Here is a 23,803-nt window from a genome sequence, read left to right on the forward strand (position 1 = left end):
TGTAGCAGCCCTCCTGACCAGAGTAACAAATATGTCTTTTTGACTTCAAAGATAAATTTATATCATAATACTTATGGTTTTACTATGGTCCTTTTCACTGCAAAAATGAAGTGTTCAGTAAGATTTGTAGATAGGAGTGTGGTTTGATAAACATAACTGATAGCCTCCTTAATAGTATATGGGCAGGTAATACATGTATTGTGTACCATCTACAAGGGGAGGGCCTGATTTGGCTCTCCTTGAAGTCAGTGGGAGTTTTGCCATTGATTTCAATAGGAACAGGTTTGAGCCCATTATGAGATCTCAAGAATAATTGAAATTGTGTATATATGCATGTCAGGAAAAATGGAAAAAGCAGAGGCTGGCAAAAGCTTTTTGTCTCCTCTGGAAATCTTTGGCAAGATCATTCTACAGGCCCTCCTGGTGTCTCATCCCAGAAGCAGAGAAGTTTTAAGAGGATGTGGCTCTGGGAGAAGAGGCATGGTTTAATATGTATACCCACACACAGCTCCCCAGAGCAAATAATAGTCTTTGGGCACAGCATCTCCACCACACAGACATTTATTTTTACCTTTAGTGGACACAGAACATGAAAGGGAGCTGTGCAGTAGGATGGTATCAGGCAGAATATGGGTGCATGTAAATGACATGTTTGCAGAGTATGTCACCTTTGATATATGCCCAGATTTGTAAAAATTGACCTGATATGTGAATTTATAGCATGAGGGATGTTCATCCAATAAAATAATCAGATGCCCGAGTATCACAAAGAGTCAGATTTAGTAACTTGCACTTGGGTTGAGAAGGATCTTACACATGTCTAGTCTCACTTTTTTTTTTTCCCCCCAAGGAATAATTACAGAATAAAGGAGGCAAAAGCTGGGCCAGTGTGATTAACAAAAGAACTCTTGGCTAGATCAAAAAAATCACTGGGTGAAATGCTAGGTCAGTGTTATGCAGGAAGTCAGAGCAGACGATCATAACGGTCCCTTTTGGCCTTAAAAATCTATGACTCTATAAAACCAATGAAACCTGTTGCCAAACCCCCTAAACTGGGGAGTTTGGGATGGGCATTTCTTTTAGAAGGGATATTAGATTAGATTAGATTCATTTTATGTTTATTCATTGACAATAACATTCATCACAAGCAGTAAACATTACTGCTCAGCAGTATCCCCGGGGTAAATGAAAAGAGGTCACCAAGTGCAGAAAATTATAGGCAGTTTTTTACCTAATGAGCAATCTTTTTTTTTTCTCCTTTCTAATGTTTTAACAGATTTGATTTGTCTGACAAAGAGTCCTTTTTTGACAGCAAAACTAGAAGCACGATAGTAAGTATTGTATTTTAAAATAATTTACAGCAGGGGTATTCCCATAATTTATGTGGGTTTCAAGTGCTCCTTTGCTAGTTTTAATCCAAACTCCCAGTACCAAATGCCACTAATTGTCAATGACAGAAATTGTTTAAATAACAGAATGAAGCATTTCCAGGGCGCAGTTCTAGTGTGGCTGCTAAATACTGTTTGGAATTAACAGTATGCCTTCTTTTGCACAATAACTCAGTTTTGATTCTATTAGGCTTTGTCTACACTTACGGTGGTGTGTAGAGTACAGGCACTACATGTGTAGAAACATGCCGCTGTGAAAGGCAGGGTATGTCCACACTTCTGACTGCAGTGTGTAGCTACACGCAGCAGTGAAAGAGTCTGGCAACAGGGAGGCAATGAGGTGTCTTTCCTCACTGCTTCCTGCCTGCCAGAGCCTTTCAATATTGCCAGAGCCTTTCACTGCAACTGGGAAAGTCTCTGGCAGCAGGGAGGCAGCGGGACAATACACTGCTAAAAATAGCAGCGTAGACATGAGAGGCGCTGTCTGGGCATGTAGAGAGCAGTGTAGGCTACATTCACCAGGGGTTCAGGCATTTTGGGCACTTTACTCTACTCCACTTGCCTAAGCTGTGCCTCACCGTTTACACTGCTGTTTATACACATGCTCACTTTGCATGCAGTGTCTGTACTTTACAAACCACCAAATGTGTAGACATACCCTTAGAGTCTCAATAATGCTGGGACACCACATGGACTAATGGATAGAGCACTAGACGGGAACTCAGAAAATCTGGATGCCTTTCCTGGCTCTGCTACGGGTCTACTGGGTAACATTGGGCAAGTCACTTCCCCTTCCTGTGCCTATATTCCCCCATTTGTAAAGTGAGGCTACTGACCTCCTTTGTAAAGAGCTTTGAGATTTACTGATGAAAAACACTATCTAAAGAGCTAGATATTACTGGCACTGGTGGATATTTTTAAAGCAGCATTGGGCTACGGAGCAGAATTTACATCTAACTTTTAAAATATTATCTGTATTTAACAACAACAAAAATGACATTAAACCAATCTTAATAGGAACAGAAGTCACTGAATTTCAATCAGAGTTATTGTCTGAATGACCATTCTCCCTTAGTATATTAACTTGTGACCTTCACGTCTATGGTGCACTTTAGTCAGTGCTAGGGTAGATTTTTCCGAACTCTAATAATATTTAGCAGGTGTATAGACTCTTTCATCCACAGAGTTCTTTACAAAGGAAGTCAGTATCATTACCTCCCATTTTACAGATGGTGAAACTGAAGCATTTGGGAGTGAAGTGACTTGCCCAAAGGTACACAGTGAGTTGGTTCAGAGCCAGGAATAGAATACAGATTCTGCCTCCAGATCTGGTGTTCTGTTCACTAGACACACTCCCTCTTCTACTGCTTGTTCAGCATTTTCTAAATTTGCCCTAATTTACACCCCTACAACTCCATTGCAGGACTTAATGCTCTGTGTGTAGAAGTGCCATAGAGAGACAAGGTGAGTGAGGTAATACCATTTATTGGACAAACTTCTATTGGTGAGAGAGACAAGCATTCAAGCTTACACACCGCTCTTCTGAAGAGCTATTATTAATTAATTGTTTTGTGCCACAGATGTGCAATGCAAATAGACATAGTCCCTGCCCCCAGAGCATTTACAATCTAAGGACTAGATTGTGCCTTAGGCATGTCAGAGGTAATGTAGTCTAGTGGATAGGGTACTGGATGTGGAGTCAGGAAACCTAGGTTGTATTATAGGCTCTGTTCCTGACCTATGATGTCACCATGAGCAGGTAATTTTACCTCTCTGTGTCTGTGTTTCCTCCTGTCTTCTGTCTGTCTTGTCCATTTAGTTTGTAAGCTCTTCTGGGCAGGGTGTCTCTTGCCATGTTTTCACAATGGAGTTCTGGCACTACAAAAATACAGAAAATAATAATGGGGTCCCAAGCTCATTTGGGACCTTTAGGTGCAAATAATAATAGAGGAATGATTCCTCTGGGGCTCCTCTAACTTCCTGCCCACTTGTTTCCTTGCTCATCTGCTGTATAGACCCTGAGTAGTCACAATATAGCCCTAAATTAAGAAAAGAGCAAAGGGAGGAGATGAAAGGTTTGGGCAGGGAACAAGGATGAAGACAATATGATCAAGCAGTCCCTTGAGAAGCTAATGCATGTGTCTCAAGAAGAGTTATTATGTTTGTTGATGAATCTAGATAGGACTATAGTTTATAACATATAATGATTAGTGAACATATGAGATTATTGAACTGATTTCTCTAACAACCCCTCAGCTCAACCAAGTTGCCATATGTGAGAGTGAGAGCTCAACCAAGTTAAGAAATATTTAAGGGAGATAAGGTGGGTGAGGTAATAACTTTCATTGGACCACCTTCTGTTGGTGAAAAAGACAAGTCCACAAACTGAAAAGCGTGTCTGCTTCACTAACAGAAGTTGGTCCAATAAAAGTTATTACCTCACTCACCTTTTATCTCTTTTATCCTGGGACCAACACAGCTACAACACTGCAAACAGTAAGATTTAAGGCAGAATGACAGATGGGAGGAAGGTTGGCTAGTGGATAGGGAACTTGATTGGGCTTCAAGAGACTCCAATTCAATTTTCAGTTCAACTACAGGTTTCCTATATGAACTTAGGCAAGTCACTTAGTCTATTCTGTGTCTCAGTTCTCCATCTGTAAATGGTGTAGGATGGGGAATGGTGTAGAGGAGAGAGAGAGAGCAGGCCAACGTCCTGAAGAAACCACTTTGTGGTTCTCCTAACTAGACAGGGTAAAGGGGCATAGGGTGCTGTCCCTCACAGGGTTCATTTATTATTTAATACATTTTTAATTACAAAAGAATTTCCCCTAGCCTCCCTCCAGTCCAATATGTGCTTCATTGGATGAGAGCACATCTCTTTACTGAAACAACAGGGGTGAGAATTCAGCCACTCAGGCTGCCTGGTGGAACATACAAACATGTTCAACAATAAATTAAATCATAAACGAATGCCATTTTTGGCACTGAAGTCATAATGCCTAGGAAATTTTAGTGTCAAGTTATTTTATTATGTAACTCAGTGATTGACAAAATGGTGAGTTTTTGGAGCTTTGCCTAGATCTAATGGGCCAGATCCTCAGGTGGTAAAATATGCACAGCTCCATTTTAGTCAATGAAGCTACGTCAATTTACACCAGCTGAGGATCTAGCGCTATATGCCAGTTTAGTAACATACAAGATGCTTGTAGGAAAAGATCTTTAATCTGGGATCTATGTGTTTCCTATGGTGCCTATGAATAGCATCACTATCATACTGAACAGTTAAATCTAACCCACTTCCCCTCAAACAAATAAAAATCACATATCTTACTGACTGACAGTTTAGTCATCAAGCTTTTTTTTTCTTTCTACAGATACTGTATATGAAAATAACATTCCTTAAATCATAATAATATCAAGCTTTTAATAGAGAACTTTGATTTACTAGCTGTGACCAACAGCTCAATTGTGCCAAAAACTTTTATTTGGGTTGTACTCTGAAAAAGATTAATTTGCACAGAACATCTTGATGTTCACTGGCAGTATCTCAAGTAACGCTTTCTTTTCTTCCATCTTGTTAATATAGGTTTATGAAATATTGAAAAGAACAACATGTACCAAAGCCAAGTATAGCATGGGTAAGGAACTTTATGTAGGTTTGAGTTCAACATCATTTTCAGGTGTCACAAATGTTTGCAAATTGCGACTGAAGGGATGGTTTGTTCGTTTGTTTTGTTTTTATCCTCCATATTTTGATTTAAATTCATTTAGTTTAGTTATTGTGTTTATGATTTATGTTTAGTCAGAAACATTTTTCGTCTGTAAAGATGTAGATTCATTGCTGTAAACCAATTTTATGGTCAGATCTTTAAGCAAATTGTAAAGCAAAATTAATATTTTCAGGCACAAAGAGGTCATTCAAAAAGGGACTGGATGGCCGTATAAAACACTAAGATATGGCCCCGCAACTAATAATGTGTGATCGTTTCTTGATCACTAGGGGTTCAATCCTATCCACATTGAAGTCAATGAGAATATTGCCATGGACTTCAGCAGCTTCAGGATCACAATCTAGATCCAGCCACATAAGTCCAGTCTATTTCAATAGTCACCTAAAATTGTTTTCATCTCATAGCTCTTTAAGGGCTTGTGTGAAATGGTCTCAGTTGACAAGTCTTCAAAACTCTACCATAATTGGCCCTTATTGGCATTCTTCACTAACTCAGCAGAGAGGCCACGTATGGGAGTGGGCCTGGGGACTAGATTAATCCCTCATCACTAGAAGTAGAGGTAGTCTCTCCAGTTCAGTGATTTAATGGAGGTGTAATATGGGGAAACTTACCCTACTGCTGCCTATGGATGTGGGATTTTAGCCTTCAGAACTGATCCAACTGTTAAATTCAATAAACAGGAAGAAATAAAAATCAGGTCACCCTGATAAAAACCTGCTGACCATGTATCCCCTTGTTTTATAGTCTCTTTAACACTGATTATGATATGCAAGGATCCACTAAACTATGGCACTGACGTGAATAAATAGCTCATAATCAACCAAATCATGTGCGGCAAAAACTAAATTTTCTCAAGTCCAGTCATCTCCACACCTGATATCCCATGGAAGAAAAAAAATCAAATGGAAAAACTGGCAACTGTTAAAACATTAATTTGTCCACAGGTAGTTAAATACAAGTATGGAAACTTGAATTACAGGTAGCTCTGAACAAATATTGACAAAAATGCTATTAAGAAATCGATCAATTGAGGGATGATTAAGCCAGAAGTGCTTTGTATACTCTGACTTTGCAATTTAAGTCACAACCTACAGTGTACAGGTGGCGAGTCCTTATATACCTTAAGATTGCTTTGGGAGCAACCACGCACTGTTCCTGTTGGGAAATCCAAATTCAGGAGTGGCCTCCCTTTCTCAAAGCTCCTGCTGGATCGGTTTCATAGCCGAAATAACGAACTTGCACTGTGGCAGGGGGAAGTCCCACAGCTCAATGTGGAATCTTGTCCTAGAGTTGGCTGCTTGCTTGTTTTCCTGGTCAGAAACAGGAACAACATTAACAGTTACATGAATAAGGAAAAAGACGTTACATTTTTGGGTCCCCCTCCTTCTACCGCCTTCACCAGATGTGGGCATGGAAAAACCACACACACAGTGCATGATATAAAGAGGTGATTGGGTCACGTAATCAGTGGGTGTAAATCACTGTGGTTCCATCTGACCTTGTATGTTCGGTCATTATATAATCAAAGAAAGTTTTGGAACAGATTTAAACAAATACTAGTAACAATGGGATATATTGAAGTGCTTTCCGCTGAACTTTGCTGCCACGTAGAAAAAAAAAGCTGCCTAGTGAACACTCTAGTCTTTTGCTGTTTATTAGTGCATACTTGTGAAACTGCAAATTGTAGTCCAAAACTTTTCATGTCCATATATAGTAGGTGGGGTGCTCAAATCTTCAGCAGTGCAATCACTAGAGCTGAGCATTACCTGCCTGCTACCCATTTCTAACTGAAGGCAGTGTGAAACCTGCAGGTAATTCTTACTACTTGATAATTGTGCAGTCTTAGTAGGATTTTTTTTTTCCCAAGCATGGTCTTGAAAGGTGCTGAGCACCTCTTGAGGGTTGAGGACACTCAGCAACTCCTCCAGCAGTCACTTAATGCCTTATAGATTAGGGCCTCAATGAGCTTGTAAAAATGCCCACAGTACCCAGGGCCCCCCAGAGGATTCAGGGGACCTGGGGCAAAGCAATTTTGGGGGCCCCTTCCATAAAAAAAAGTTGCAATACCATAGAATACTATATTCTCATGGGGGCCCCTGTGGGACCCGGGGCCTGGGGCAAATTGCCCCACTTGTCCCACTCCCTGGGTGGCCCTGACAGTACCAAAAAACATGCCCTTCATCGGTTCATGCTCTTAGGGTATATCGACATTGAAGAACATATCCATGTACATGGATGGTAAGGGGGTTTGGGCATGTGTCAGAGGCCGTGACCACATGATAGTGTAGACCAGTGGTTCTCAAACTTATTTGATCGGGCCCCCTGCTTTGTGTCTGTAGTTGTTTATTTTCCCCCTCCCCCTCAAGTATATATACCACCACCCAGCACTGAAGGCAAAGCAAACAGTAGTGGCTGCTGGCTGGGCACCCAGCTCTGAAGGCAGCGATGTACCAGCAGCAGCACAGAAGTAAGAGAGACCATGTGAAAAGTGATATTCATCAATATCACTTTTCACATTAGACTTAGTGCACCATTGCCACCCTTACTTCAGCGCTGCTGCTGCCACCTCGGGGCTGACAGCCAGAGCCCCGCCACCTCCAGATGATGGATGGGGCCGGGGGAGAAGGAGAGCCAGCCTAAGTGGTGGGACTCCAGCTGTACACTTTATCCCTGCCTCCTGGGTGTGCACGGCCCTTCTGCATGAGCCCCAGCCACCCGGGGCTGACAGCCAAAGCTCCAAAAAAAAAATGCACACAGTTCGCGCCTCCCTTGTCACATTCCCATGCCTTCCTTGGGAGACCTGCTCCATTGTTTGAGAACTGCTGGTGTAGACATACCCTATATTTCTCTACATCCAGACCCATGTTGTTATGTCAGTAAGGGATCAATAAACAATTGTCTAGATAGAACACACCACAATATGTCGGGTTTTTTTGTTTTCTCTTTGTAATATTCTTAAACTCTTATTATAAACATTGACCCAATTTTGATCAGGTGATAATCAGCTTAGCTCTGTTAAAATCAATGGAGCAATGTCAATTTACACCAACTGAGGATGTGATCTTAAAAGTCATCGTTCAAGATTAGAGAGCAGAGTCACCAAACATATCTTCAGTGGGTAACGAGACCCATTCAAAGACTTGTAGAAACTCCATATTTGGCAGTAGCTATATTAATGCCAACAGCTATAATAAAACTTACAGTATCTAGAAATTATATACCATAGCCTCCAAGAATCTGTATCCTGCTAAGCAGTCTTTGGAATTCTGTAGCAAGATGAGATTTCTAAGTGCATTCTTCACCCATTGCACAATTCTAACTATATGTATAACTTCTCCTGTTACGTCCTCACTTCTCTTAATTTATCACAAAATTAAAGAATGAGGTCACTCTCCACAAGGCAGAGAATAAACTCCACAGAGCTCCCCCCACCCCACACACATTACAGATGCAGCATTAACTGCTTTAAGGCTCATGTATGTAACTAATAGACAAATGTGTAAACAGGGACAGGAGAGGGAAGAAAGACGGAAACTACCCTTTTAAATAAAAGATGGAAATGTGGTAAATATGGTAAGTATTATGCGAAGGTCTTTGCAAAGACTTTCCCTACAACTTTGCTAACCAATCTGAAAAACTTTGAGTGTATGATGAGTGCGTATGTATTAGGGTTGCCAACTTTGTATTTCAAAAATAAGAAACTGTTTTCTTAGCACCCCTTTCCCGCCCCTCCTCCTGATAGTAGTAATAGTACTAATAAGCAGTACTCACCGACATTTGCCTGGGGTATTTCTTGCTGCCTTTTGCAGCACTCAGAAACTTCTGACCTTCTTGTACAAAGATTTAAAAATAAGGGACGTCCCTTATAATAAGGAACTGTTGGCAACCCTAGTAGGTATGTTCCCTTACACAATCAATCCAGCCATATTCTTCTTACAGTCCAGCCTTTTGCTTTAAAATCTGCAGCCTCGCTCTTCAAATCAGACTGACTTTTCAGAAAATGTCATTTATTGTAATGACTCATTTCAAGTCATTGTCTCCTAATTCTTCATTCTCAAACATATGACTTTCCTTTTACTCTCTGCGGTTTTCCATTTTGTAAAATGAATCCTGTTTAATGATCTGTATGAATGAAAATGAAACTATATGGGGAGGATATAGTTTCATTTAGAACTATATGAAATTGGTTCTAATTAGATTAGATGGCAGAAGATTTATTAGCTAACCAAATGAGTGCTATTTTGAGGGAATTCTTAAGCAATGTTGGATGTTAACTTGAGACCGTCCAAATTTAAAATTGTACATCGCTATTATTTCTTTGTCTTTCAAGGAATCACCAGTCTGCTTGCCAATGGAGTTTACAGTGCTGCATATCCTTTGCATGATGTAAGTGATCTTGGAATATATTTTACATTTCTACAAATCTGACACCAAGAAATCCTTAGTGTGTTATATATTAATGGCATCATCCCAAACATCTTTAGTGTTTCACAAGCTTAATTTCCTGCTCTGCTTTTATAATGAGTTTCCACAACTTGTACAGTCTTTACCTGTCAGCTGTGTTGGCTTTTAATAATACCTGCCAAGTTAGTTCCCTGGTCATCAAAAATGCTATTTTAATATAAAGTTAGTGGAGTTATTAACGTGGCTTGGCAAATTAAATACTTTTGCTAGTTTTTGACCTTCTGCTCCCAAGGACTCTGGCACTATGGTGAGGAAATGTATTAATATCAGTGACTCCAAGTGGCTAATTTCCTGGTCTAAATCCCCCTGGCATCCCCCTATATAAACAGGAAATGTCAGTGATTGTATGTATAATGGGTTGCCATTGGGGAAGTGTCCAAATACTTTAATGCACAGTGCCAGTAGGGACTGGTAGGATCAGAGGACAGTAAGGAATTTTATATGGAGTCATTTACCACAGGTGCACTGGTGTGGATCTATATCAGGTTGGTAGTGACCCAAAGATTTCATCCTCTGACTTGATAGCCTTATAAAATGACTTGGGGATCACTATCCATGCCAAAGTGGACTGATAGGTACACCACAGTTAGCATTAACTGACACCCTTACTCAAGAGACTGAGAAGTGGATGGCGTTGAAACATTACAGGAAGGGACCATCTGTAATAGGCTTCATTAATGTCAACAGAGCAGTGCTTAATGCCCCTGCTGCATCTGCTCTGTGAGTGTATAAAAGATTGTGGTGTGAAGATGAAGTAACATCATGGTGGAAAAGGCCCTTTGAACCTCATACTCTTCTCACTTGCAGGGGGTTTAAAACTAATAACCCCATTCAAGTCAATGAAGTTTTATCACTGGTTTACATTGGTGTGAATGAGATCAGAATCTGGCCTTTTGTCTATCTGGCATTTATCACAAGCATCTACTATAGAAATACTCTTTAGCGTTCAAAAAGATTAAATAAATTCTACTTCATCTACATGCTAATGTTCTGCTGTGCTTTATTAGACATGTAGACAGATTCTGATAGCCATTGATATGTATATTTTATTTGTTCCATAATTGTATTCCTTATCATATTTAGAAATGGCCCCAAATCAAAGCCCCAGATTTAATCACCCCTGAGCTTTGGGACAGTTTGGATATGGGTTAGCCTTCTAAGCTGGTCTCCTCTTTTTATAATGCATGAACTAAACCCCAGATATCACTCAAACGTGGGCCTATCTCTAATCACATTCTTCCCTTAACGTTTTTAGGCTGCCTTTATTACTTATTCATTTCTTTTACCCAGTGACCGACTTTATAACTTTTTCTTAATGTGCTTGATGACAGAAGACAAAGTGTGCCATGAGAAATGACCCATATAATGCAGCATTATTTTACAAATTGCCTTTCTGTTTTTGATTCATTACGTGAGTGGGATACATGGTATGTGAGACGCATAACAGCTCTGGGTGTGACTTGTTGGGTGATGCAATTTTTCTTTTTTTAAAGGGTGACTACGAAGGTGAAAATGTTGAGCTCAATGACAGAAAAGTAAGTTGATATATGCGATTCAGCAAGTTCTCAAGAGTGTTAGCCTCACAAGTCACATTGGACTTTTGAATTGGAATTGGACATTTGCCAAGATTTCCCAGACAATATCATGGAAAGGCAGGCAGTGCCATATAGCAGAAATATTTCTAAATGTTAATTTTACTCCAACATGGATGTGAATAAATTACCCTATGTAACAATGGTGCATTTCACATCATCATAGGAAATATGTCAGCATTTACATTCTAATTTCTCTTAAGATTGCTGTGACATTAAGTACAATCTGGACTGATGGACAACTGCGTCCCCTCAATTCTCCAACCTGGGGTGCCTTTTACACTGCTTTGCTGTGAGAGCAACCATTCCTGGCCTGGTCACACATACATATATAAATCACTCCCAGCTATTCTGCATGAGTGCTATAACCAGCCACCCATGAATTACACTGCAGGGCAACACCAGCAAACTCCCAGTCCCAAACTTTCCCCCAGAAATGTGTGTCTTGTACTGCCTAGCACTCTCCTGGACAATACAAGCTCATATAAAGTATATCATTTCATTAATAGAAAAGGATCTGCACAAATCCTGTTATCCCAAATTAAGTTTCCCAAACACTTCAATCCAAACACCCACTGGTTTAGGGAAAACAATAATGCAAGTTTATTAACTACAGACAGATAGATTTTAAGTGATTACAAGTAATGAGGCATAAAAGTCAGAATTGGTTACAAAGAAATAAAAGTAAATCACAACTAATGCCTAATTTAACAAGCTATGTGAACTCAAAGCAAAGGGTCTCTCTCACCACATGTTCTATCAGTCTTACTGGCTGGTTCTTTCAGACAGGATCCCTCCCCAGTCCCATGATGCTTCCTTTGTCCTTCAAGTGTTGTCGATGCCATAAGTAGAGATGAAGGGGGAGAGAAATTGGGGCATCGGTTCGCCATTCTTTAGTCTTTTTCCTCTTCTTTGAACCAGCTGGGGTTCAAGAGACAAAGTCTTTGGGAATGGAAATCTCCAGCTGTTTCTTTGCCAAAATGTAGATTTCTCACTCACATCCTTTATCCTGCTAAAGAATGGCCACTTAACCAGGTGATAGTCCATTCGATTTCATTGACCCCTGGCTGAGGTGTCAGTTTGCCTTTTGTCTCTGAGGAACTGTTTTGTGGCTGTTTCCCCAGATTTAGAATATATCTTAGTAATATCATAGAGTAGAATCTTATAACTTTACATACAATGCTGCCACACATATTTTACTAGGACAAAAATTATCAGCAAATCATGAGTTTTCAAATGGTACCTTACAAAGCATAGTTTGTACAAAATTTATCATAGTCTTGAAAAGAGGGTACAGACTGTCACAGTTGCAAAACTTCATTTCAGGCCAACACATATATGAACACTTTTAGCCAGACTCTGATCCCCTTACTTGCACTGAACAGCACTTAACTGCACACATAGCCATGCTAGTCTGGAGTAAGGGGATAGGAATCTGACCCTGAGGAAAATAATCTCAAAAGTAACCATTTTGATACTTAGGATTTATTGGACAAAAAAAAGATTGCCTGGTTTCAAACAAGATTTTGCTGTCATGTAACTAAGTTAAGGGCTAATTTTTATCTTTAAGTCCCAGCCTGTGCTAAGAGTGCTACAGTTCATCTCCCAAATGGGCCATACAGGCAGTATCTGATCTCACTTTAATTCCTGTTTAGCCAAGTTCATGACTTAAAGGATGTTGTTTAAGTGTTACTCTCCTGATGCAGGGTGCTTCAGACTGGCTGAGACTGACTGTGTTTCAAGACACCGTGTTAAGTGATAGATAGATAGATAGATATAATTTCATCAGATTTTGTTTTCTGTTTTTAAATATATAATATTTTTATAGAAAATACAAAAGAGCGGGAATGAGGAGGAAGGTTATAAGATAGGTATAATAAATTATGGGAGGACAATTGCACAAGATAATATTTGGTACATATATAGTGTTCTGCAAGTATAATTAAATTAATTCTCATAACGCTTCCGTGAAGAGGGGTTTTCATTTTGCAGACAGAAAAACGGAAACAAAAAGCTTAAGGCCAAAGTTTTAAAAAGAGGACACTAAGTTTGGGGCCTCCGTTATTGGGTTTCTAAACTTGACAGCTTGGGGCTGACTTTCAGAATTGGTGCATACCCACAACTCCAAATGAAGTCAGTGGGAAGTGCAGGTGGTCAGCATGTCTGAAAATCAGACAAAAGGCATCTCAGGTTGGGCACCCAAAATGGAGGCACCCAAAATTGGAGGGTACGTTTGGAAATTTGGGTATGCCAAAGACCACATAGAATGGTCATTGGCAGAGCCAGGATTCATAGTCAAATTTCTGACTTCTAGTTCTGTGACTAGCCCTCTGCTGCCTTCTCTTTTATACTTCAGTTAAAAATATCATGTATGTGTAATTTCCTTATTGAAAACCAAGTTATTCAAACAAAAGCAGGAGCAAAAGACTAAATTTCTTCAAAGCTTTTGGATTATCTTCTTGACCAGTGCCTTTCCAAGACTCATGAGTTCATCGTTCCACAAATTCTGAAATATTTACTCTCTGCTGACTTTCAGTTCCTTCAAATAGTTCTTTGGCAAACTGTCATGGTTCTTAATAATTACTCTTGGAACTTTCTCAAATCTTATTTAGTAGTTGCTCAGGCCTTACATCTTTATCACAACTAATACAGAAGAATTGAGAGATAGCCCTGAAATAAATATTTAGCACCATTGCACTGATGCTTCGTAATCACTGATTTGAAGCTGCACTCTGAATAGCAGGCAGCTAAACAGCAGAAATGGTGTGATAGGTTTATATTTGTAGTTCAAATATAAACCTTTAGATTTGAAGTGTCCTCCAAAATTGAAAAATATGCATTGATGCAAAATCTCTTTAATTTAGTATCTTTCTGATAAATTTTGGGAAGACCATACTAAACATACAAATATATAGACATATCACCTACTTTTGCAAAAGTGACTAGTGATTTTAGGTGCCTCACTTTTTGGGTGCCCAATTTAGGACACCTGAAAGGGACCTGATTTTTATAAAGTGCTGAGCACCTGCCCAATCAAATCAGGTCCTTTTTATAATGTTGCAATTCGGGCACCTGAAAATCAAGGTGACCAAAATCACTAGTCACTTTTTTAAAATTCAGGCTATAGATCCCAAACTAACAAAACTTTTGGTGATGTAGCAAAAGAATCTGAATCACTGGTGTAAAGTAGATTAAAATAAAAATCTAAACAGCAAATCAGCATGAATGTTTGTGTATAATAAAAGGATGACATTCAACTTTCAGTTCCTAAAATGACTGTTCTTACTGTTGTACTAAAAAAAAAAAATGTTAATTGATTTGGGTTGCAGAGAGGAAAATAAGGAAACCACTTAGTATTTACTGACTAAACATCTGTTATATAAATAAAAATGTAATTATTCTGAATGATTTGAACACATTTAGAGAAGAGCAGGCAAGCTTTGAAGGCTGTAGTAATAACTCTGCAAGGGAACTGTAAAACTGCTCTAAGAATAATATTCTCTGTATGAATCATAGAATATCAGGGTTGGAAGGGACCTCAGGAAGTCATCTAGTCCAACCCCCTGCTCAAAGCAGCACCAATCCTCAACTATTTTTTGGCCCCAGTTCCCTAAATGGAACCCTCAAGGATTGAACTCACAACCTTGGGTTTAGTAGGCCAATGCTCAAACTACTAAGCTATCCATATGATCTCCTTTGCTAAGAGTAGGAACGGGGGAGAATACTTCTGAGACTAATTTGGGTTGCAGTTAAATTGCCAGTGAGGCTTTTGGTTTTATTTATTTATTTTATTTCATGGTAGAATTGTAAGCTGCTGAGATGTCAGATTTCACCACATCATGGTTCAAATAAGATAATGACTTTAGGAAACATCAGCCTGTTGTTACCTATTCTTATATGAACAAAATATCTGAAATTGGTTTATCTGCACCTAAGGGAAATTTAATTTAGAACTCCTTGTGTCTAAGACATACAAGTTAAAAGGCTTTTATTGAATTATTTAACAATTAGGCAATGTTAGTTTTTATGATTTAATTATTTTGCATCTATGAATCAGTTTAAACACTCTTTGGTTTTGTAAATAGGCCAGTGTTCACATCCCCATTCTCAGCCCCACACGGCCTATTTATATTCCACTTACTGTTTTTTAATTGTTAATTCAGAGAGAGGGTTTGACTTTAAGCCCAGCTTTAGGTAAGTGATGCATAAGCTGCACCACCCAGGTGGATAGCCATGGTTGGCATTGACACACAGAGGCACACCTACAAATAGGGTGACCAGACGTCCCGATTTTATCGGGACTGTCCCGATATTTCCTTGTTTGTCCCGCGTCCCGACCGACGTGCGGTCGGGACACTGGACAAACAAGGAAATGCCCCGGAGCCTGAGCCCGGAAGTGCTTGCACCCCCCCCCCCCCTCCCGCACCGACTCCGCCCCCTCCTCCCCCGATTGGCTCCCTCCCCGAATCCCCGCCTCTTCCCCGGGCTCACCATTCCCCCTCCCTCCACAAGCGCTGGAGGGAGGCCCGGGAGACTCAGGGGAAGTGCGGGGCCGGGGTGAGTAACAGTCCGGCCTGGCCCCGAGCAGGCAGGACTCAGTTGGGTGGTTGGGAGAGGAGGGGGGCGGCCCGCGGGGCCAGGCGGCGGCTGTTGTTCTCCCCCCCGGGCAGCGGGACTCGGGAGCAGCCGCTGCTGCAGCTCCCACTGCCGCGGGGGAGGAAGCGGCCATGGCGCTCCGTGGCTGCGGCGCCTCCGAACCCCCCGAGCCGGGGCCTGCTGCAGGGACCCATCAGCGCGTACGCTGGGCCCAGCCCCTGGCCAGTCGCGTCTGGGCTGCTGCCCAGCTGGTGCTATCCCGCGGCGGCCCCGGGGCGGAGGCATCGGCAGCCCAGCCCCGTTCGTTCCCCTGCGGGACCCGAGCGGGACGGGGGGGCTGGGGCCTGCTGCCCCCACTCCGGGGCCGCCGCAGGATAGCACCAGCTGGGCAGCAGCCCAGACGCAACTGGCCAGTGGCTGGGCGCAAGCAGCGTGCGCGCTGCTGGGTCCCCGCAGCAGGCCCCGGCTCGGGGGGTTCGGGGGCGCCAGAGCTGCAGCCGCGGAGCGCCATGGCCGCTTCCTGCCCCCGCGGCAGTGGGAGCTGCAGTAGCGGCTGCTCCCGAGTCCCGCTGGCCGAGGGTGAGAACAGCCGCCGCCTGGCCCCGCGGGCCGCCCCCCTCCTCGCCCTACCACCCAACTGAGTCCTGCCTGCAAGGGACCAGGCTGGACTGTTACTCACCCCGGCCCCGCACTTCCCCTGAGTCTCCCGGGCCTCCCTCCAGCGCTTGCGGAGGAAGGGGGGGTTTTTTGCCCCCCCCGCCACGCCCCCTCCCCCCCCCCCGCGTCACCTTCCCCCCTACCCTCCCCCCGCGTCCCGATATTTGTCTTGGGTGATCTGGTCACCCTACCTACAAATCAAATCCTGCCCAGCTATCCATGTGCTGCAGGATAGATTAGTAATTTGCTGCTGGCCTATACCCCCATTCCAGCCAGAAGTACGGGTGATGGGGCTCAGGCTATTCCCATATCCATGCCCAGTCACCTACCACATGCTCTGGTAGTGGGAAATAAGTGAGCATGCAGCTCACTTGCTTGCTTCCTCATGTCTAGAACCAAGGTGCAAGTAACCTGTGATAATAGGTGGAATGCTAAATTGGTTAAAATTAAACTAAAAACAAAGCAAAAAAAAGATGCAGTTAGCAGCAACTTTTAAAAGAATCCTGCTTATTATTTCAGAATGTTCTTGCTGATTAAATTAATCTGATTCTGATTCTCTGTGCTACATTTGATGTGTTTTGGTTTTTTTCTTACCAAAAGTTACAATTAAGGAAACATATTGATAGCAATCAACTCATGCATTTACATTTGAGAGGTTTTACCGTTGCCAAATGATTGTTCTAATTGTCACCACAGTTTTCATTCAAACAGACCTATTCATTGGTATTGCTTGCATGGATTAATCGTTGTTATATTGTTTATATTAATAATTCAAACTAAAGAAAAAAAAACTAAAAATAGAGACAATCATTGTACTGGAATTCACAGGTAGATCATGGGAACCTAAGGCTTTATTTTTCCTGGTTCTGCATGAAGAACTTTCACAGAAATCAATGAGATTTTTGTACCAAAACTAATTGTGTGGCAAGATATAGACCTTAAAATGTGCTGAACGGCAAGAAGGATGTCAAGTAGCCAGTTTAATACCTCCTTGTTCTCACTCCAGAATTGGACTGGGTCAGGAAGAATCAAATCTCAGAAGTGTAGTCTTGTTTACAATGTAAATTATGTAATAAATTGAGTGCTTTCAGATTAACCTAGTTTTGTGAGTATTTAATTTCATTTTGTGAGCCATTAATGGTGACCTTTATTTTCTTTGGCTCAAATCCTGACTGAAAATAATTAGTGAAGATCTTTGTGTTCTTCTTAAGATCTTAAATGCAGTTTCTTGGACACTTCAGTATACGTCCTCTCTACAGATGCAAAATATTAGTGCAGCAACAGCAAACTAGTTTATTCTAGTTTGCGCTCTCTCTCTCTCTCTCTCTAATAACTCCAAGAACAACCATCCTTCACACCCACATCCATTCTGCTAAAGACTTGACTGATGTATGATTTGCAACAAATCATAAAATCAAGGTTACCCTCCCCCTTACATCTATCCATTAGTGCTGTTGTTGGAGAGCTTTTAGTGCAGTAGAATTCATCATTGTAGCATGCAGTGTGCCAAACCATCAAGCTTGTTTTTAATACTTAATGCAGACGCATGTATTGGTCGATTGAGGTATGTGCAACCACAAGAAGAGCGACACCAGAGCATGACGTGAACCGTGCAGTAACTTGGAACAAAAGGAGAAATGGCTCATTTACATGATGTCTTATTTTAGCTTTCATTTGTGATTTATTTTACAGCTCCTGTGTGAGGAATGGGCAAGCTATGGAGTCTTTTATAAATACCAGCCAATTGACCTGGTGAGGTAAGGAGAATTCTAAATGTCCTGTTTCCAGGCAGAAATTTAGACGTTTCATAAAGTTTTATGCAGTGTGATAGAATCATTAGATCTTCATAAACACAGATCCTGGAGCCCTTCCCCTACCTTCCACCAGACTGCCCTCATAAAGTTAACAGATACAGATACAGGGCCTGATTCTCTCCCTGGATTCTACTGGTTTCCCTGGATGGGGATTCCTGGCAGTGGAAAGTCCTCTCTGGGGGATGATGAAGAAAGACACAAACCTTCTATAGGCTTGGAGTCCTTGATGCAGCTCAGAGTGAGAGGGGGGGCAGAACTTGCTACGGATGGGTCAGGGCCGGGGCACCCAGTATACGTGCTGATTCCCTGGGTAGAACATAAAGCTACCTTCCCTCCGTAGCAGGGATAGCAGGTTTGCATAATTTTGGTGGTGCTCAGAACAGGTCCAAGTCCCGCCCCCTCACCCCTGCCTGGTAAGGTGATATACATATTTTTTAAATAATACAAAAATATGAGGGCTCTGGTGTGGACTGGTGATGAGGGGGTTGGGGTGTGGGAGGGGTGCAGGGGTGAGGGCTGTGGAGTGGGGCTGGGGATGAGGGGTTAACGATGCAGGAGGGGGCTCAGGGATGGGGCAGAGGGCTAGGGTGCGAGGGGATGAGGGCTCAAGCTGGGGATGAGGGGGTTGGGGTGTGGGAGGGGCTCAGGGCTAGGGCAGAGGGTTGGGGTGAGGGCTCTGGCTGGGGGTACAGGCTCTAGGGTGGGGTGGGGCTGGGGGTGAGGAGTTTGGGGTGCAGGCAGGCTTCCCCAGGGCTGGGGCCAGAGAGGATGACTCCCCCCCCAGCCCTCTCCCCGCCAGCAGCCGCGAACTCTGGTGGAGGGGCCCTCCTCTCCCCCAGCAGCACACTCACTTCACACCACTGTCACTGCATGTGCTCCTAGGACCCCTCTCAGGTCCAGTAAGCACCCTTGTCTCCCCTGTGGTGGGTGCCAAGGGGGGGGAGGGGCTGCCATCACACGTGCGCCTCCCAGCACCGTATTATTGCCTAGGCCGACAAGGCCTAGGCCTAGGCCGGCAAATTTGCAGGGGCGGAAGCTCCCCTCCGCGCCCTGCCCCCCTGCTCCAGCTCACCTCTGCCTCCTCTGCAAGCGCGCCGCCACGTCCTGTTTCTCTCCCCTCCCAGCGCTTGCGCCGCGAAACAGCTGTTTCGCGGGGCAGGGAGGGAGGGGGAACGCCGTGCACTGGGGGAAGAGGCGGGGCCGGGGGTGGGGATTTGGGGAAGGGATCCAATAGGGGAAGGGAGGGGGCGGAGTTGGGGCGGGGACTTTGGGGAGGGGGTTGGAATGGGGGTGGGAAAAGGGCGGAGTCGGGCGGGGCCAGGGTGGCAATTATTTCCTGGTCTAGGGACGGCAAAATTATTAATCCACCACTGGCGCCTCCTACCCTGCTGCTGCCCCTCACTGTAGCCTCACTAGGGGTGGGGGATGGGCCTGCCCCTTGCTCAGCTTGGGGCAGGAGCAGTGACCGCAGGTGGGGGGGTGCTGGTGGAGGGTCCCACCGGAAAAGGGAAGGGTCTGAAGCGGAAGGGCAGGGGCGGCCTGCCCTGGCACTAGTGGTGGGGGCACTAGGACCCTGTGGCTGCAGTTGATGCCGGGAGCCAGCAGAGCGGAGCATAGCAAGGAGTTGCAGGGGGCAGCCACCCGCTTGAGGCAGGGATGCTCCGGGGCCCAGGGGAGGTGCACAGGGGCGGCAGGCGGGGCCAGGGGAGAGACCTGGCCCCAAACATTGGTGGAGCTGGGCCCTGAACATTGCTGGAGTCCGGGCACCATGGGCCTATATAACTCACCGCCCCTGCGCTGTGGCAGGATATTGATAATACCTAGATATTTGTGCTTAGTTGTTACAGTGACTATAGACCATTAGACAGACCGACAAAGCATGAAAACCAGAAAGTGATGGGTCCAGATGAGAAACAGACATTTAGTATAGTTACAGCAGTCCCTTCAAGTGACTTAAACCAGAAGATGCATTTGAGTTTGCAGTTAAGTTTAAATTAAAGTTCTAATGGGAACAGGGACAAGGCTTTCTTTTTCTAAATTCCCACTTCACTCTCTCTTGGGTTCAAAAGTCTTGCTTACCACAATGGGAATTTAAGGTGCACAAAAGATTTTTTTTCGTCTTTTTATTGAGGATGAGTTTTGTTTGTCATTTGTTGAGATTCAGGGACCATGGATTAATTTCAATAAAGAAAAGGGCAAAATTTTTGTTTAGGGAAATTTGATCATGGTTAATCTAAATATATCAGTTTAGACCCACAGAGGAGCAAAAGAGTTTGGCTAGTAGGGATAACTGACTTTTTTGGTTCCTCCATCACTGGATTCATTCCAAGGGGCGTGCAAAAAGGAATCCTCCTCGGGGAAATGCATTCCAGCTAGTCAAGAGTTTACTTTCCCCTTCAAGCTTAATACTGCTGTGATTCATAATTTTAGCCACGATATATTTTAAGATCTAGTAAACATTTCATTGTTTTTTTTTTCTCAATGTATTTCAGAAAATACTTTGGAGAGAAGATTGGACTGTATTTTGCCTGGCTGGGAGTTTATACTCAAATGCTCATTCCTGCTTCCATTGTAGGGGTTATTGTGTTTCTGTATGGCTGTGCGACCGTGGATGAGAATATACCAAGGTAAAAAAAAAAAATGCAAATGCTCACTTTTATTTCTTTACACATCCAAACAGCATTCAGAATCCAGGCTGTTATATTTATGACACCAATCATTTATTCAAGCTTTATGTTGGTGCTGAGTAGGGTTGGAGCAGTGAAATCTTCAATCCTACCTGAGACCAGGCCATCAGTTGGAATACTGGCCACGGCCCTTATGCAGTGTGATAGAATCATTAGATCTTCATAAACACAGATGGTGGAGCCCCTCCCCTACTTTCCATCAGACTGCCTTCATGCGCATCATTCATGGCATAGAGAGAATTCATACTGTATAGAGTTCAAAAATGACAATGTGACACTTAAGGAGCTTGATCTGTTCAGTTTATCAAAGAGAAGTTTGGGAGGTAACTTGATCACTGTGACAGGTATTTAGACGTGGAAAAGATATCTGATGGAGGGGCTTTTTATTCTTGGTGATAAAGGTATAACAAGATCCAATGGCTGGAAGTCAACTTAGAAATAAGATAAAAAGCAACAGAGGGTCCTGTGGCACCTCTGAGACTAACAGAAGTACTGGGAGCATAAGCTTTCGTGGGTAAGAACCTCACTTCTTCAGATGCAAGACTTGCATCTGAAGAAGTGAGGTTCTTACCCACGAAAGCTTATGCTCCCAGTACTTCTGTTAGTCTCAGAGGTGCCACAGGACCCTCTGTTGCTTTTTACAGATTCAGACTAACACGGCTACCCCTCTGATACTTAGAAATAAGATGTAATTTCCTAGCAGGGAGGATGATTAAACTTTGAACATCTTACCTGGGTGGTGGTGGACTCACCATCATTGTTTGGAATCTTTAAAATGAGATAAAGCATATCTTTTAGAAAGATATTTAAATTCAGCTTCTAGGAAAAATTCTGCCTGTGTCTGCAGGAAGTCACGTGGGACGTAGGATGGTCATAGTGGTCTCTTCTGGCCTTAGAGTCTGTGAATCCTGATGTTCGTTTGTTCCCTTCATGGGCCTTGGAGAGAACAGGAAGCTCTCTCCATGTTCAAAACACTTGCAGCTCTGCTTCAAGATAATGATTATGAACAAATCTCATGCTTCAGGGATTCAGTCAGTCACCTGCAGGAGTCAGGAAGGATATTTCCCCCCAAAGCACAATTGGCCAGATGTATTTGGGGTGGGAGAAGGGGGCAGTCACCTTCTTCTGAAGAATCAGGCAGTGGCCACAGCTGGAGATAGGATACCGGACAGGGTGAACCTAATGCTCTGAAGAGGCACAGAAAATCCTTTTTCTTAGAAGCTTGACTGGTGTATCTTGTTCACATGCACAAGATCCAACTGATCACCACATTTGGGGTTGAAAAGGAATTTCCCTCCAAATCGTATTGGCAGGAACCTAGCAGGTTTTCACTTTCCTTTGCAGCATGGAGCACAAATCACCTGCTAGGATCATCTGGGCAAATCTCACCTAATCAATTCCCTTCCATTTCCGGGGCCTCAAGGTGTTGGTGGCACCTCAGTCTCTCCTGTTTTCTGCTTGTGGCACACAACAATTTAAACCCAAGTAATTGGGCTCAGTATAGGAGTAATAGGGTGAAATTTACTTGCCTGTGATATACAGGGCAGACTAGATGATCTAATAGTCCCATCTGGCCATGAAATCTATGAAAAGGTGTACGAGGTACACGAATTCACCCTGTGCAGCCAGTCTTTCTCCCTTGCAAAATTCCAGTACAAGCCTTGCCTCTCTGCATCAGGTTGAATTCCACACTTAGGCTGCAGTCATAAACACACAATGTGACTACTCAGGTGTATAAAGTTAATCATGTGTGTTTGCAGAATCAAGGCTTTAGTGAATACATGTGCCCCATCGGATAATTTGGCAAAGTTTAAACATCACTAAATTTTCTTAGCTGTTGGAGTAAAGATACAATTAATCGTAAACTAGAATGTCCGTGCCAGCAGTTTAAGAATCTAGGCAGCCTGGCTCTGGAACAATTATAATTTAGAACTGCTGCATCATCAGATTGATGTGAACTATTTCTGGCCATTGGAGATGAGAAAAGATTAGATTTCTGGGCATTTGTTTTAGTTTGTCAGGTATAGTGGAAATATCAGTGCTGTAGGATATGTAAAATAAATTAAGATAATTGCATGATTTTGTACTGAACAACAGTTTTTCCTTCTGGTACTTGGATGAAGCAACTAAAAACTCAAAGTAAAATGCTACATATCTGTGAAAGTGTAGTGTCATTAAGGCCTAGAGTTTGGCACACCAGGAAGCTAGTTACAACTCACCATTCCTGGAACCAGCTCTACACCAGCCTCTGTCTGATGGACTGCATTAATATATGCTGTCTGGTGATGGGTCCCAAGTGTCTATCTGCCAGCCTGCAATTGCCAGAGCACAGTCAGCTTTGGCCACACCTCCTGCATGCTTCATCCATTTGAGCACTTTACACGTGATGGGTACTCTTCCACACCAGGGACTCTCTAGCAGGGAACATTTGGCCTCTTTCTGTTCCCTTTTAATGCTGGAGCTCTGCAAAGGGTTTGAAGCAGGTCTCAGGACTGATCCTACAATATTCAGTACTTGGCAAAAATGCTATGTTATCAGTATTCTACCACCTTAATAATCTAATAATGAATTGTTATTATTATTTATTAATACAGTGCCATAGGTGTGCATGACACTGTATAAGTAGTCACAGTATTCATCTAAGAGTTTGTTCTCCCCGGTAGAAAGATAAAATATGTACAGAACAAAATATATGTTCTCAGAAAGTAGAATCTGGAAAACAGCTGTGGGTAAAAAACAGATAGCATGTAGACAAAATAAAAGGTCACAGTTAAGCTTATGTTGAATCAGCACTTGCTTAGTTTTGAGTTTATATATACTTAAATCTCCAGAGATGTGACAAAATAATCATGTGTGGCCTGTTGATGAGGT

General features: G+C 42.8%; 1 protein-coding gene across 8 annotated transcripts in view; it reads left to right on the top strand.

The window, feature by feature from the left end:
• ANO1 (anoctamin 1) overlaps positions 1-23,803 on the top strand; it is a 120,010-nt gene that overhangs the window by 58,937 nt on the left and 37,270 nt on the right. For 4 of the 8 annotated variants that reach the window (XM_042849139.2, XM_024100113.3, XM_042849136.2 and 1 more), the window contains 7 exons: positions 1,277-1,331; positions 4,978-5,029; positions 8,630-8,695; positions 9,453-9,508; positions 11,080-11,121; positions 18,124-18,188; positions 20,738-20,872. In XM_042849139.2, the coding sequence (XP_042705073.2) occupies positions 1,277-1,331; positions 4,978-5,029; positions 8,630-8,695; positions 9,453-9,508; positions 11,080-11,121; positions 18,124-18,188; positions 20,738-20,872 (471 nt within the window). The remainder of the gene's footprint in view (positions 1-1,276; positions 1,332-4,977; positions 5,030-8,629; positions 8,696-9,452; positions 9,509-11,079; positions 11,122-18,123; positions 18,189-20,737; positions 20,873-23,803) is intronic. The other 4 variants (XM_042849137.2, XM_042849140.2, XM_024100112.3 and 1 more) reach the window with 1 other exon arrangement.

This window comes from Chrysemys picta, chromosome 4, assembly GCF_011386835.1.
Source record: "Chrysemys picta bellii isolate R12L10 chromosome 4, ASM1138683v2, whole genome shotgun sequence".
Lineage (NCBI taxonomy): Eukaryota > Metazoa > Chordata > Testudines > Emydidae > Chrysemys > Chrysemys picta.